The sequence below is a fragment of the Microcaecilia unicolor genome, chromosome 6, assembly GCF_901765095.1.
Source record: "Microcaecilia unicolor chromosome 6, aMicUni1.1, whole genome shotgun sequence".
NCBI classification, from domain to species: domain Eukaryota; kingdom Metazoa; phylum Chordata; class Amphibia; order Gymnophiona; family Siphonopidae; genus Microcaecilia; species Microcaecilia unicolor.
The window spans coordinates 36,045,597-36,062,643 of record NC_044036.1 but is presented as its reverse complement, the minus strand read 5'-3'; the positions used below and the strand labels follow the sequence as shown (position 1 = coordinate 36,062,643).

Genomic DNA, 17,047 nt, shown 5'->3' with positions numbered 1-17,047 from the left:
TATAATTCTATTTTGAAAAAATATTTTTAAAAGATTTTGATAATAATTTAATTTGCATAATAGAAGATTGGAAGTTTCCTCACCATTAATGTGTCCCTTGGGTAAGCTATTAACACAGGGGTTCTTTTACAAAGACAAGGTAGCATTTTTAGCACGTGAATGATTAGTGTGCGCTAAAGGCTAGAGACGCCCATAGGAATATATGGGCATCTCTAGCATCTAGCACACACTAAAAACGCTAGCACACCTTTGTAAAAGGACCCCATAGTATCATAGTAGATGATGGCAGAGAACGACCTGTTTGGTCCATCCAGTCTGCACAACAACACAAACCCATTACATAAGGTATGATGCGATACTCCATACGCATACCTGATCTTGATTTGTTCCTGCCATTTTCAGGGCATAGACCATAGAAATCTGCCTGGCACTGTCCTTGTTTTAAAACTTCTGAAGTTGTCATTGAAGCCCTGAAAAGCTTCACTCCAGCCCTCCTAAATTTATTCAGCCATGATCAGGGCATAGACCGTAGAAGTTTGCCCAGTACTGGCTTTGCTTCCCAATTACTCGTGTTGTCACCTATTTTCCACTAAGCTTCTTTGGACCCATAACTTCTAAACAGGATTCCTTTGTGTTTATCTCACGCATTTTTGAATTCTGTTTGTTTTCATCTCTACCACCTCCCGTGGGGGGGAATTCAGGGTATCTACCGCCCTCTCTGTGAAAAAATACTTCCTGACATTATTCCTGAGTCAGCCCCCCTTCAACCTCAATTCATGTTCTCTAGGTCTATCACCTTCCCGTCTCTGGAAAATGTTTGTTTTTTGGATTAATAACTTTCAAATATTTGAACGTCAGTATCATATTACCCCTGTTTCTCCTCTCCTCCAGGATATAAACATTCAGGTCATCAAGTCTACTACTACTACTACTACTTATCATTTCTAAAGCGCTACAAGACATACGCAGCGCTGTACACTTGAACATGAAGAAGACAGTCCCTGCTCGACAGAGCTTACAATCTAATTAGGACAGACAAACAAGAGATAAGTCTCTCCTCATACATCTTGCTATGCAAACCCCATACCATTTTCGTCACTTTTCTTTGAATCACTTAAAGTCTTTTTACATCCTTAGCAAGATACAGCCTCCAAAACTGAACACAATACTCCAAATGGGGCCTCACCAACGACTTGTACAGGGGCATTAACATCTCCTTTCTTCTGCTGGTTATACCCTCTCTATGCAGCCTAGCATCCTTCTGGCCATGGTTGCCGCCTTGTTGCATTGTTTCATCACCTTGAGATCCTCGGATACCATCACCCCAAGGTCCCTCGTTTTAGCTGAGCTTACCAATCTCTCCCCTCCTATCTGGTAGATCTCTATTACAGTACGAGGTGTTAGTAAGCCTAGAGTTCATGGTTCTTTTGTAAGGTAAGTATATGTTTCTAATGGTACTGCCCCATTCCACTTTCACTCTCCCAGTTTGTGGGCAGCAATCCTTGAAAAGAAACTATTCCTCCAGCTTCAGGTCAACAGGGAAAAAACAAACACCCAAACTGCTCAGCACTCCTTTAACAGCTGTCTGCTGATTGACCTGTACCAGATAAAATCAGCATTTAAAATATATAACAGAAAAATTCCCTAATTTTCTGCTGTTTATAGCTACTTGTCCCCTCTTTGCACCAGGAAACTGTTTTATACTAGCAGGAGCTTTTTAACAATGACTTGAAACTGTCTGTGATCCTCAGCTTACTAATTTAAGTAACAAGTGCAAGGCCTGAAATTTATGGTTCAGGGGAGTTCAACTCAGTGTTTGTAATTATGCAGCATTCTCATGTCCTTAACCCTGTGCAGCCTGCAAAAACAGCATCAACTCCTTATTTCAGAGAACTTTACCTAACCATGAAAAGTTTTGAAATGCAGTCCCTTGTGTCTACCAATGCTTTTTTTGTAGAAAAAAAGGTGCCGGTACTCATTATGGGTGGGGTCACCACATATGGCTCTACCCCTAGGATAGCCACACCCACATTAGCCATACCCCTTATGCCAGCCATGGCGCATATAAACAGACATCATTGAAAATATTATTCTAGTATAGGAGAAAAAAAATAACGTGATTTTTTTTCATTATAAATAATTTCTGTAAGCTGTTACAGCTCCAGTATACCCAGTGCAAAATAAGACAGCAGGTGTAAATTCTCAAATTGGACATATTTCAAACACTAAAATGAAAATGATTTTTTCTACCTTTGTTGTCTGGTGACTTTGTTTTTCTATCCATATTGGTCCCAGTCTCTGATTCTGCTGCTCTCTAGCTGTTCCCTTAACTCCGTTTCCAGGGCTTCCTTTCCATTTCTTTCTTTACTTTCCTCCTTTCTTCTTCATTTCTTGCTATACATCCGTAAGTAAAAGCTGGGTCCTCCTCCATGGAATTGACTGGAGGAGGTATAATGTGGATCCAGCTTTTGCCTATTTTCTCCATCCATGTGCAGTTTTTATCCTCTCTTCCCTTTCTCTCATCTCCATCCATGTGCATCTTCTTTTTTCTTTCCTCCCCTCCATCCATGTCCAGCACTTCTCCTCTCTCCTCCCCTCCATCCATGTCCAGCATTTCTCCTCTCTTCCCGCCCCTGTATCCATATAAAGCAATAATTCTCTCTCCCCTCTCCTCCATCAAAGTCCAGCATTTCTCCTCTCTCCCGGCCAATCCCTCCATCCATCCATGTCCAGCAATTCTCCTCTATCTCCTGCTCTCCTCTCCATGCATTTCCAGCATTTCTCCTCTCTTCCCTGCCCTCCCATCCATGTGCATCTCCTTCCTCTCTTACCTCCCATGTCTCCTCTCTCCCCTGTCCTCCCCTGCCATCCATGTCCAGCGATTCTCCTCTGTCCCCTGTCCTCCCCTGCCATCCATGTCCAGCGATTTTCCTCTCTCCCCTTCCCTCCCCTCCCATCCATGTCCAGTATGTCTCCTCCTTCCCCTGTCCTCCCATGTCCAGTCATTCTTCTCTGCCCCGTCCTCCCCTGCCATCCATGTCCAGTGATTCTTCTCTGCCTCCTGTCCTCCCCACCATCCATGTCCAGTGATTCTCCTCTCGCCCCTGCCCTCCCCTCCATGTCCAGCGATTCTCCTCTCTCCCCTGCCCTCCCATCCATGTCCAGCAATGCTCTCTTCCCTGCCTTCCCCTCCCATCCATGTCCAGCAATTCTATCTTCCCTGCCCTCCCCTCCCATCCATGTCCAGCGATTCTCCTCTCTCCCCTCCATGTCCAGCAATTCTCTCATCCTTGCCCTCCCCTTCCATCAATGTCCAGCAATTCTCTCTTCCCTGCTCTCCCCTCCCATAATGTCCAGCGATTCTTTCCCCTGCCCTCCCCTCTCCCATGTCCAGTGATTCTTCTTCCACCAGCCCATCCTCCTCTCAGCCTGTCCTCCTCCATTGCCTGCCAACGAAGTGATAGAAAGGCTGCCAGCATCGGACTCAGCAGAATGAACGGTGCAGCGACTGAGAGAGGCTGGCAGCGTTGGAGCTTCCCTCTGCGAGTCCCGCCTATGCGGAAACATAGGCAGGACTTGCAGAGGGAAGCTCCGACACTGCCAGCCTCTCTCAATCGCTGCACCATTCGCGCTGCCGAGTCCGACGTAGTAGTAAGTAGGGAGTGAGAGGAAGGGTGCAGGGCTCGGGGGGGGGGGGGGGGGGGGAAGGTGCCAGTGTGCCATACTGGTGCGTACAGGCACAAAAAAGCACTGGTGTCTATACATTAATCGACTGACTCGATCAGCAGAGAATTAAGGACTGAAGCCACTTGATATAGCCCTTGGGATACAATTCAAGCAGTACTACATAGGCGGTCGGTGACTCAGATGTTTTGGGAGGCTAATGTGGGGCGGGGCTAGGGCCAGGATGAGGTGGGATGGGACATGGTGGCAACACCTGTGTTAGCAGTAAAGGGACAGTGGGGGCACTTTTGAACAGTTTCCTCCCTCACTTAGTACTTCTGTTACTGATGGTATTATACACGCTGAACACACTCCAGGAATTATGTGCCCAAAATTTTGAAATAATGCACCAAAATAGTACAACATATTAAAAAGAGCAATATTTTCAGTATTTTGGAAATATATGCCGGTACTTTGACACTTGGCTATCAAATCAGCCTAGCTCCCCAGTCAAACATATTCCTGTTGGCCATGTGAACAGTGATATTCAGCAGCACTGTAACAGAAATCATGAGGTTACTAGCAACCATGAAATCATTTGCCTATCAATGTTTTTGGTAGGTTGCCAAATGGCCACCAGGTTTCAGATCTGCTGTCCTTTAGTTTATTGTTGATTTACCAAACATGTTTGGATTACGTATTATCTGTATATAATGGTTAGAGAAGCGGGCTGAGATCAGGGGAAGCCAGGGTTCAAATTCAATTACTGCTCCTTAAGATCTTGGACCCTCCAACGTCTCAGGTACAAACTTCAATTGTAAGTCCTCCAGAAAAAATACCTAGTGTATGTGAATGTAACTCACACTGAGCTATAATTGAGAATGGCATAAGCTAAATCCAAATTCAAAATCTAGTATTAGGCATATTGTGAACATAGTAACATAGTAGATGACGGCAGAAAAAGTCCTGCATGGTCCATCCAGTCTGCCCAACAAGATAAACTCATATGTGCTACTTTTTGTGTATACCTTACCTTGATTTGTACCTGTCCTTTTCAGGGCACAGACCGTATAAGTCTACCCAGCACTATCCCCGCCTCCCAACCACCAGCCCCGCCTCCCACCACCGGTTCTGGCACAGACCGTATAAGTCTGCCCAGCACCATCCCCGCCTCCTGCCACCAGCTCTGCCACCCAATCTCGGCTAAGCTCCTTAGGATCCATTCCTTCTGAAGCAATACAAAATGTTAAAGTTATGCAGGACCTATAAAGCTATTCTACCATACCGTAATAGCACTTACTTTCAGGAGTCATATAACAAGGGCCTACACAGACAGCATATCAGTAGGCACTAGAACATTAATATGCCTACTAAACAGACTGGATTGATTCTATATAGACATTTAATGCTATCTTTCACAAATGCAGACCACAGGCAGACTCTCACCAAGAATGGAATAAGTAACCACAAACTAAAAAAAGAAATACGTAGACAAAACTTAAACCGAAACCCCATGAAACCGGACTCTGCATACAGTCTAACACCAGAGGAACAGAAACAATGATGTATTTCCTTCTGCACTGTACAAAATAAAGATAGCAGATGCAAATTTTAAAAACTGACAGTCTACTCACTAAATTATTTTTGTTACATTTGTACCCTGTGCTTTCCCACTCATGGCAGGCTCAATGTGGCTTACATGGGGAAATGGAGGGTTAAGTGACTTGCCCAGAGTCATAAGGAGCTGCCTGTGCCTGAAGTGGGAATTGAACTCAGTTCTTCAGGACTAAAGTCCACCACCCTAACCACTAGGCCACTCCTCCAATTAAAAATTGATATATAAAAATAAAACTAAAATAGAAAATATGGTAATACCTTTTTATTGTATTAATTTAATACATTTTTTGACTAGCTTTCGGGGGCCAAAGCATCTTTCCTTAGATCAGGATAGTTTACTGACTTGGGAAAGGAGGTTTTTACCTTCAAAATCTAGTCAAAAAATGTATTTAGTCCAATAAAAAGGTATTGCTTCATTTTCTGTTAATGTGGACCAAAACAGCTTCCATATTATTTCACCCTAAATTAAAAATAAAACTATTTTTTGTACCTTTGTTGTCTGGCCATTTAATTTTTCCATTTGTGTAGGTCGCAGTCTATGGTTACTGTTTTCTTATCTTCTCTTAACTCTTTCCAGGGTCTCATATCCATTTTTTTCTCTCGTGTCTTCTTCACCTCTTCCACTACATCCATCTTTGACATTGATATTTCCCATTCAGCTTTCTTCTATTTTACTGACTCTTCTGTCCACTCAGGTATCATTCATTCTTAGTATTCAGTATCCAGTCTTCTTTTTTTTTTTTTGTTACTGCTTTCCATCATTTCCCCTCACCCAGGTCCTCCCATTCTATTTCTTTTATTTCTATCTTCCACAAACTCTTCCCTCTGCCATACAGCATCTCCTCTTCATATTTCTCTTTCTCCACAGTATCTCCCGTCTGGTCCCCCTCTCCCTTTTCCCCCTATCCATGCAGCACCTTACCCGTGTTTCTCTCTCTTCATCAGCCAAACATCTCCCATCTGGTCTCTCTCTCTTTCCTCTCAACCATGCAGCATATCCTCTGTGTCCTTCTTCCCTCTCCCCAGTCATGCAGCATCTCCTCTCTCTCGCTCCCCCATCCAGAATCTCCTGTCTCTTTCTCCACTTTCTATGTAGCATCTCATCTCTCTTTGCCCCCCTGCCCCAGCCATACAGAATCTCCTCTCTTTCCCATGCCCCCTGCCATATTAATCCAGAATCTCCTCACTCTCTCTCTCCCCTCCCCCTTCCTCATCTCACCCCCACCCCACCCTAGCCTGAGTATTATCCATTGTTATTTGTTGGAGAACACAGTGAAGCAACAAGCATCGAGCAGTCAACCATGACATTTATTCATAATGACCAATGAGTCAACAAACGTCTTAGCTCAGTAACTGAAGGTTTCCTTGGCTTTCTTACTCCCTCATGCTGTCTCAACTCTGATATTTTTTTCCTAGGGAGAAAAAATGCAATGTAAGATGGAATTAAGATTGAATAGCATTAGTTTAGCTACCAATCTGCTCTTTTAAAAAAGTTTCCTTTTTTTTTTTCATTTTTAATAACTTGCCCAGAGGCCATTTGCCTAAACTAGAGGTGAAATACAGGCATATCCTGTCAATAACTTATATTATACTTGGCTAATCCAGTCAACATTATAAAGTTGACATTTTGTCTCCATTTCCATCTGGCCTGGATTAATTTGTCTTTCCAAGCATTCATGCATCAGCATTTGGTTGCAAGAAATATTTACAAGGTGTTTCTTGATACTGTAATCTATTTACCGGTTCTGTTAGCAGTATACAGTAATACATAGTACCACTGCAAAGTTTACTAGCAGTTCAAACATCCACCAGAAGACTCCTGAGGCAGGCCAATTAGGCCGAAACACGACTAGTGTCGAGTCCTGGATGTTTTAATAAACCTTTTTATTAACAAGCATCATCTGAACTTTTGTTGTTGTCACCTTCGCTGTGTTTGGTTTGTCTGTGAGATTGTGAGGGTTCATGTTCTGTTTGTTTTGCTGGATTTATGGTTGCCAACTAGATCTAGTTTCGCCCGACAGGGTTGATCCAATCCTGAACTTACCCCATTGCATGCAGGGACTTGTGGTTCTGATTTCCCGATTGGGTTCCCTAAGAAAAGCAAGACTACAAGTCCCTGCATGCATTGGAGTAAGCCAAGAACTGGATAAACCCTATCGGGTGAATCTGAACCCAGTTGGCAAATCTACCTGGATTTTGGAATAGATGATATAGCCAATTGCTTAGCAGGAACTGTAACAGTAAAATGGCATAGTCTAGGACGGTCTCAAAGCTCTTAGTTCTGCCGTCCAACACAAAGAATTGATGATATCAAGGAACCTTGCTGCCCGAGACACTATTCTGCAGAGAAACCAGCTTGTACCTGCTTTAGGGCTGTGTACCAGTGCTTTCTTCATAAGGGCTCTGTGTGGCACTCTGGCCTCCCCCACCACCACTCTCAGAAGGATCCCTCCTCTCACTCTTTGACCCTGTTTATGAGTATCAAAATATTATTAAATTAGGCCATGATTTCCACCCTCCTGTTCCCTTTTTCTAAATATTAAACATTGTGGTGTAGAGAAGGCTTTATGCAATCCAGTGGGAAATGTACCTCAGAGTATGTTGCTGCTTGTGGCAAACACAGAGAAACTGAAATACAAATCTAGATACAGAGAAACAAAGACAGATAAAGACCATATGGCTCATCCAGTCTGCCCATCCATGCCATTTACACTCCCACTCCCTTAGATATCCTATATACTTGTCTCAAGCTTTCTTAAATTCAGATACAGTTGTTGTCTTCACCACCTCCACCGGGATGCTGTTCCACGAATTCACCACTCTTTCTTCTTTGAAGACGTATTTCCTCAGGTTACTTCTGACTCTGTCCCCTTTCACCTTCATCCTATGTCCCCTCATTCCAGAGCTTCCTTTCAACTGAGAGACTTGCTTCCTGTGCATTCATGCCACATAGGTATTCAAACGTCTCTATCATATCTCCCCACTCCCACCTTTCTTCCAAATTATACATATTGTGATCTTTAAGTCTGTCTCCATGCACTTTATGACGAAAACCACTGACCATTTTAGTAGCTGCCCTCTGAACTTACTCCATCCTGTTTATATGTTTTTGAAAGTGTGGTCTCCAGAATTGTACCCAATATTCTAAATGAGGTCTTACCAGAGTCTTATACAGGGGCATCATCACCTCCTTTTTCCTACTGGCTGTTCCTCTCCTGTGCATCCAAGCATCCTTCAACTTTTGCCGTTGCCTTTTCTACCTGTTTGGCCACCTTAAGATAATCACATACAAATCACACCCAAGCATTGGAGCCGACTCTGTGGGTGCTGTGGGTGCTTGAGCACCCCCAATATTAAGGAAGTTCCTTGGATGTGTCCAGGGAAGGGTTATTTCCATTGGACTTAGCACCCCCAATAATTTTGAAAAGTTGGCTCCTTTGCACCCAAGTAATGCTCCTCCTTCATGCACAAAAGTTCTTCACCCCCTAAATTTGTATCACCGTTCCCTTGGCTTACTGCAGCCCAAATGCATGACCCTGCAGTTCTCACAAATGGCCAAATCTATAATATTTTTTAAATGGTCACTCATTTGTTAGATTTCTACTTTGTACTTTTAGCTGAGAAGTCAAATTTATTTCTATACAGATGAATCATCCTAGCAGTCTTGATCCCTTAATATTACTTATATGAACAGGCCAGATTGCTGCTAAACTGCTCTTGCACTGTATTTATAGAGTGTTAAATGTTAAGAAGCATTTTCAAGAGTACTTCAAAAGCCCCACTGCAAGTCAGGAATCTGCTTAAAGAACAAACAGAACTTGTAGGGAGGAAGACTAAAGATTCAGAGACATTTTAACAGGCATCCAAGTGTGTGATATCGACTTTAACAGAAGCATATTCAGATCCTTGTCATTTTCTTCTTTCCAGTGCAATGGAACCATTTCTGGAATGCGAGTTATTTTATCTCATGGCTTCTAATGAGTTAAACAGAACCAGGAATGCTGCAGCCAGATGAACTTTGACATCCCCTGTCGGGCCCCTGTTGTTACAAGTGGGGGAATTCTGGAGCAGCAGAAAAAGGCTTCTTTGTCCCCCGTTTGTTTTTGGCCATTAGTTATAGTCAAACAATTCTGGTTTAAACTTTAATCTCAATACCCACTACAAAATCTTTTATTTCCAACATCAAGAAACTGCTTTAGAGGTCATTGTGACTTTTCTGATTCTTTTGAAGTAGATAAGGGAAGGCTTGGATCTGATAACATCTGGTTTTATAAACATGAAGGCACTTTAACAGGATTCTGTATTTTTCATAGGTCATTTGTTTCCACTGTCATTCATAAAACATTAATTCAACCTAGGTTTTCATAATCCTTGCTGAGCCCCTGTAGGACTTGAGGCATGATAGGGATAGACATTAATAGATTATATTACTGCAAATCCAAAATAGGAATAATTATCAACTTTAATTTTAGTAGGTAATTTGTGTATGGAGGGCAGTAACAGAACCAGGACTCAAGTTCATAATACAACACTAAAATGTAATGCGCATAGAAGGTCCGTCATAGTTTTGATAACATTTCAATATACAGTTTTAACAAATAGGAAATATAAGGATCCTTTTACTATGCTATGGTAAAAAGTGGCCATAATGCACCCTTATGCAGGTTTATCCCGGAAGCGCTGATTAGAACAGGAACATCTATGCTCCACGCCCCCAGACACACCCCCTCCAACAAAAAATGAAAATAATATTTTTTTGCCAAGTGGTTAGCATGCAGCGATTTGGAGCTTACCGCAGGATGCCCGAGCGTATCCCACGGGAAGCCATTTTAAGCTGTGGTAAGTGTGTGCTAGCACACATCATAGCTTAGTAAAAGGGCCTCATAGAAACAGGGCCGCCGAGAGGGGGGGGGGGACAGGGGGGACAAAATTCCCCCTGTCGCTCCCTGGCATTGAACTTAAGTGCCTCACCTTCAAAAGTGCAGCAAGCAGCAGCAGACCACTCCTTCCTTCCGTGTCTCGCCCTCGCCTGATGTAACTTCCGCGAGGGCGGGACACGGAAGGAAGGAGTAGTCTGCCGCTGCTTGTTGCTGCGCTTTCAAAGGTAAGGCACTTAAGGTCAGTGCAGAGGGCCCGGGAGTGGAGAGAGGGCCCGGTGGCGGCCTTGTCCCGGGCCTGGCCCAGTCTCTTGGCGGCCCTGCATAGAAAGTGCCTATTTTAACAGATAGGGTTTAACAACATTGAAGATAATAGAAGGGTTGACACTCCTGTTCTCATATCCTCTGACTGGCTTACCCGTAATATCAGCGTGCATCTGCACAAATAGGGAGTTCTTGCTCAGCCCACCACAAAGGAACAAGGTGCTGATGCGATGCCCTGCAGCTTGCATTGTTTCCAAAATGTGTCTTGTTCCCAGCTAAAAATCAAGAAAACAAGCAGGATAACTGAATCAAGCCTATTGGATGCAAAAGAATAGATAATTTTGCAATAATATCCTCAGTTTTTAGCCTAAACTGATGGTTACAACAAGTGCTGCTGCTCTAGAACTGGGGTAACCCTTAACCACAAAATTTCTTTTTTTACACAAAGGACTTGTTTGAACAAGGGCTGACGTCCATTCACTGTCTACGGCAAAACATTGATGTCGGCCACAGTTAATGATGACAGAAGATGGTATCAGCATTGAAAAGATGGTATTATGGGACTGGAAGAGTGAACCAGGAACGAACAGCATGCTGTTTCTTGTGTTGCACGCTGATCTTTATAGAGTAGCACACAGCAAGATGTGCATGCAAGGGCTCAATCAATTCAGGTGCACATGCATCTTAGGCACACTTGCAAAATTTAGCATGATATATACAATCCAGGGTTTAGGGGATAATTCTTAAAAGTTCTCCTAAAGTTAGGTACCTACTGCTTTTATTTTTTTTAAAATGGCTGCTAAAATGGCCCTTAGGCAGTTATCCGGTGATATTCAGTGCCGTATAGCCAGCTACCCGGTACTGAATTCAATTCAAATCAGGTCTTATATACCAATATCAACTGTTTAGGGTTCAGTGTGGTTTACATCATCTGTGGGACAGAAGTTGGTACAATATTATGAGTGGGACATTGGGTGAATACAGTCTTGTTGGTTATATTTGGTTAGTATTTTATTTTAATTTGTTACATTTGTATCCCACATTTTCCCACCTATTTGCAGGCTCAATGTGGCTTACATAGTACCGTGAAGGCATTCGCCAAGTCCGGTAGAGGAACAAATACAAGGTGATGTTGTGGTCACTAAGGTAGATATGTTTCAGGTACAATTAGGGTCGAAGATAGGGAAGGATATAAAGATCTTTGGTGTTGCTGTGTTGCAGAGTTTACATAAGTACATATAAGTACATAAGTAATGCCACACTGGGAAAAGACCAAGGGTCCATCGAGCCCAGCATCCCGTCCACGACAGCGGCCAATCCAGGCCAAGGGCACCTGGCAAGCTTCCCAAACGTACAAACATTCTATACATGTTATTCCTGGAATTGTGGATTTTTCCCAAGTCCATTTAGTACTTGTCCTTTAGGAAACCGTCTAACCCCTTTTTAAACTCTGCCAAGCTAACCGCCTTCACCACGTTCTCCGGCAACGAATTCCAGAGTTTAATTATGCTCTGGGTGAAGAAGAATTTTCACCCTTTATGTTGGGTCGGTGAGGTATGCCTTATTGAACAGGTTGGTTTTTAGTGATTTCCTGAAGTTTAGATGGTTGTAGATTGTTTTCACAGCTTTTGGCAGTGCGTTTCATAGTCGTGTGCTTATATAGGAGAAGCTGGATGCATAGGTTGCTTTGTATTTGAGTCCTTTGCAGTTTGGGTAGTGGAGGTTTTGGTATGTTCATGATGATCCGGTTCTGTTTCTGGTTAGTAGATCAATGAAGTCCGTCATGTAAAGATGTCAGGAAGTATTTTTTCACGGAGAGGGTGGTAGACGCTTGGAATGCCCTCCCGCGGGAGGTGGTGGAGATGAAAACGGTAACGGAGTTCAAACATGCGTGGGATATGCATAGAGGAATCCTGTGCAGAAGGAATGGATCCTCAGAAGCTTAGCTGAAATTGAGTGGCGGAGCAGGTGGGGGGAAGAGGGGGTGGTGGTTGGGAGGCGAGGATAGGGGAGGGCAGACTTATACGGTCTGTACCAGAGCCGGTGATGGGAGGCGGGACTGGTGGTTGGGAGGCGGGAAATACTGCTGGGCAGACTTATATGGTCTGTGCCCTGAAAAGGACAGGTACAAATTCAAGGTAAGGTATACACATATGAGTTTGTCTTGGGCAGACTGGATGGACCATGCAGGTCTTTTTTCTGCCGTCATCTACTATGTTATTATGTTACTATGTATCCTGGGACTTCACCGTAGATAATCTTGTGGACCAGGGTGCAGATTTTGAAGGTGATACGTTCTTTGATCGGTAGCCAGTGCAGTTTTTCTCGGAGGGGTTTGGCACTTTCAAATCGTGATTTACCGAATATCAGCCTGGCTGCTGTGTTTTGGGCGGTCTGGAGTTTCTTTATGAGTTGTTCTTTACATCCCACATAGATTCCATTGCAGTAGTACAATATTATTAGTGGGATGTTGGGTGAATACAGTCTTGTTGGTTACATTCAATGTTATCTAACCAATGCTATAACACCATCGGGTGTGAAGGAGTAATTGTTTCATGTAGTTCTATAGGCCGTTGGGGGGACTGAGGAGTAGAGATTCTTATGTATCTGATTTTGGGAAGAGATAAGTTTTTAGCCTCTTCCAGAAACTGAGGTAGTTTGTCTCTAGTCTCGTAGCCAGAGGGAGTGAGTTCCACAATGAGATTCCTGATACCAGGAAGAGTGAGTTAAAGATCTTGTGAAATCAGATACCCCTGAAGAACAATGGGGCTAAGGTAATTGTTCTTTCAGTCTGTTTGAGTGAATGATGCAAACAGATGAGATATTGATCAGTAGTTCAGAGAATATTGCCGGTTAACGGTTTAAAGATGGCTAGTTATATCGCTCAATATAACCGGTTATCTGCTGATTTTTGAAGGCAGATCGGCTAAGTTTGGTGGCCAAGAATAACTTTGGCCAGTCTGACTTTAACCGGCCAGTGCTGAATATCAGCTTCGTCGTTTAAAGTCAAACCAGCCAAAGTTAAACCAATGCTGGTCACCGGAAATGGCCCAGGTTTGAATATCCAGGTTTAGCGTGACTGCAGGAGACAGCCTGGCTATCTCCCGTGGTCTGAATAGCGAGTGGCTAAAGTTTGTGCACTAAGCATGAATTCTATAATGGCAAGTGTGCGCATAATTGCTGTTATAGACTACTAGTGTAAATCCGCATTTACACGTCAAAATTTAGGCACGAGCGCTCATGCAAGCTCAATGGAATGCTAAATGCTTGCACCCAAATGTAGTGGTTAGGCATGTAGATGACAGTATTCTAAAAGTTTAGCTCGTAAGTGCTTGGTGCACTCCTGCCCTGCCCATACCCTTCTCTCAGTTACACGCTATGGAAATTAGGTGCTAAGATTATAGATTGATCTTTAATGATCTTACTGTCTAAGTGCAGTTAGGCGTTTAATTGCAAATTAGTGCCAATTCCAATTATGGCCCATTGTTAATCATTAATGTCATTTAGCACCTAATTTAACAATTAGCATATGTAAGTAACTGCCAGTTTTCTGTAACCTACCACATTATCTTGCACGCTAAGTGTGAAAATGTGTGCACAAGATTACAGAATTAGGGGGTTATGGTGCAAAATGTTCTATTTTCCTATCTGCATAAAGGGTATTTATCAAGAATAATTGAAGTATATTTTGCTTTGGATATATTTGTAAACATACAGCAGTATTTTAGAAAGGATGTACAAATGGGAATTGAGGTGTCTAGGTCAGGATGTCTCAAAATTGCAAGTGTTTCAGAAAGAAACCGCTGACATAGAAACTGTTCTAAAATGAATAGAGAAACGGACATTTATGCATTGGTTACCTATGGCATGAACATCCATTTTGGAAAAATGAATGAAGTTATCAATGGGGCAAAACTGGGACATAAATATCTTTGTGGCAGCACGTGAATTACTATGTTGTGAAATGGCAACATGAACATTTATGTGCTGGGAATAACATGTATAAAATGTTTGTACGTTTGGGTAGCTTGCCAGGTGCCCTTGACCTGGATTGGCCGCTGTCGGGGGACAGGATGCTGGGCTCGATGGACCTTCTCTTTTCCCAGTATGGCATTACTTATGTACTTATGTAGAACATAGACATTCGTGTCAGCCGTTTTAGAAACAGAAACATTTATATTTCTTGCAACTGTCTCAGAGCCCAGTATCCCTTGCCTGTTTGGCTTTAGGCTACGTGTGTGTGTGGAGGGGGCATCAACCACTGTGGCATTAAGGAGGTGACCTCTGCTAATCCCTCCAGTGAAGTGCTGCTCAATAGGAGTCCTTTTTATAACCTATATCTTTTTGGATTTAAACATTCACCCCCCCCCCCCCCGCCCTGATATTCAAAAGCACTCAGTTAAATGGTACATAGCTGGCTATCCAGCAATATTCAGAGGGGGATAACCGGCTATCTCTCGCTGAATATTGCCAGTTAGCGGCCTAGCAGATAGCCAGTTATATCGCCCAATATAACCAGCTATCCACCGATCTTTAAAGCCGGTTTAGCAGCCATATTTGGCTGTGAGATATCTTTGGCCGATTTAAAGATAACTAGCTAACGCTGAATATTGGCTTAGCCGGTCATCTTTAAACCGGCCAAAAATAAACCAGATATTCAATGTTGGTGACCGGAAACAGCCCGGCATTGAATATATGGGCTTAAGCGCCGACAGTGCGAGTTAGCCTGTCTAACATCTGTGGTCTGAATATCGGCCCCCTCATTCCTCTTTCGAAATGGAGAATGAATGTCTCTGTTTGTTTCCATCCTAGTCCCAAAACATGGCAAGATGATGTCCCCTTGCCATATGGATGTTCACCAGTTTCAGACATTCATATCCCAGCTTTGGGAAATTAGAATTTAGACGGTAATGCAATATGAACATCTAATTGCTGGTTTACGGATGTCCAAGACATGAATAGTGCTTCTAAATTAAGCAGTTGGGGGAGGGGGGAATTATCAACATGGGCTACCATAAAGATGTGCAAATTTACTATTAAATTATTAGTAACTGATTGGTCGAGGCTCAGAACTTCCGCGGTAAGTCAACAGCACAGAAACCAAGCTCACCAATGTTCAAAGGAAATGGTATTCATATTGCCATTCATATATGCGCACTGTAGAAGCGAAAGCAAAGGGGTAGGGGAACGTGCTTGGCACATATACAGATGAGTTTTGTAGTAAGCTCAGCTCCTGTGCATATGCGCCTGGCAAACCCAAAAGTGAAGCACATATGGTGTCTGTTTTCTATGCATTTAAATATAAGCATTTCAAATTTCTTTTTTTGTAACAATTATTATTAGAAAAAAACAAAGAAAACATACAGAGTCAACACACCCAATGCTCAACAAGAGCACTTCAATTTTTTTTTTAAATTTGGAACGCTTATATTTAAATGCAAGAAACAGGTGCCCATATGAGCTTTCACTTTTGGGTTTGCTGTGACTCGCACACATTTGTCTCTCACTACCACTGCTTAGGGGCTTCCTTCTGCTTCCAAATTATAAAAAAACAGGAAGATTTTAAAGAAAGAATCTGGAGGAATCCTTTCTTCAAACACCCTAATGTCTGCTCTGAGCTGTGGTTATTTTTTTCAGTGGAAAGGCGGTTTTGTTTTGTGCGGTGCTCTTTGAGCATTGGGAGGGAATAGGAAATGACCTCATTAACATCCGTTTGACTCACTAACATACTATCACTTGTGCTAATCTTTGGCGAGCACATTATCTCCCGCGCTAGCAGCTCTGAGCATTCTGCGCTCACTAATGTGGGTGCTAGTCCGGTGCTATTCGTCTCTAGCACCCACGTTTGGTTCTGAGCATCGGCCCCATAGGTCTCATTGCATAAAATGGGATCTATGATAAAATAGCACAAATGAGTGGAAAAATATCACTATTTTAACAGTAGCCCATGTTGATAACTATGCCCCTTAGTGTCACTATGGGCCCCTTTTACGAAGCTGCGGCTAAAGGGGGCCCGCGTTGGCACTGGCGCATGTTTTTGATGCACACTGAGGCCCCCTTTTTACCGCACCGGGTAAAAGATAGGTATTGGGAAATCTGTACCTTGATTCACAAAATTATTCATAGAGATGCTCCGGTCTATATGTCAGACCTTACAGATCTACCACTCAGAAACTCCAAAAAAATCATCTCGCACACTCCTAAATCTCCACTTCCCAAGCTGCAAAGGACTAAAATATAAACTGACACATGCATCCAGTTTTTCTTATATAGGCACGCAGCTACGGAATGCACTGCCAACTGCTATGAAAAAAATACATGACCTAATCGACTTTCGGAAATCCTTGAAGACCCACCTCTTTAACAGATCATACCATAATGATCCATCGTTTGAACTTTAGTCTCATCTGTTATTCCATTAATGTTTTCTCTATACATGTTACTTTATCCACTATTTTTCCCATGTTTCTTATGTAATTACTAATTGTATATGTTTATTCAGTCATGGTGATACCATGACGGAGCAATGTAAGCCTCATTGAGCCTGCAAATATGTGGGAAAATGCGGGATACAAATGCAATAAATTAATAAATAAACAGATTAATTTTTTTAAAGAAATGGCCAT

At 42.8% G+C, this 17,047-nt stretch overlaps 1 protein-coding gene across 2 annotated transcripts in view; it reads right to left on the bottom strand.

Annotated features, from left to right (window-relative positions):
* FGGY (FGGY carbohydrate kinase domain containing) overlaps positions 1 to 17,047 on the bottom strand; it is a 464,206-nt gene that overhangs the window by 54,109 nt on the left and 393,050 nt on the right. For both annotated transcript variants that reach the window (XM_030205275.1, XM_030205274.1), the window contains exon 13: positions 10,576 to 10,696. In XM_030205275.1, coding sequence (XP_030061135.1) covers positions 10,576 to 10,696 — 121 coding nt within the window. The remainder of the gene's footprint in view (positions 1 to 10,575; positions 10,697 to 17,047) is intronic.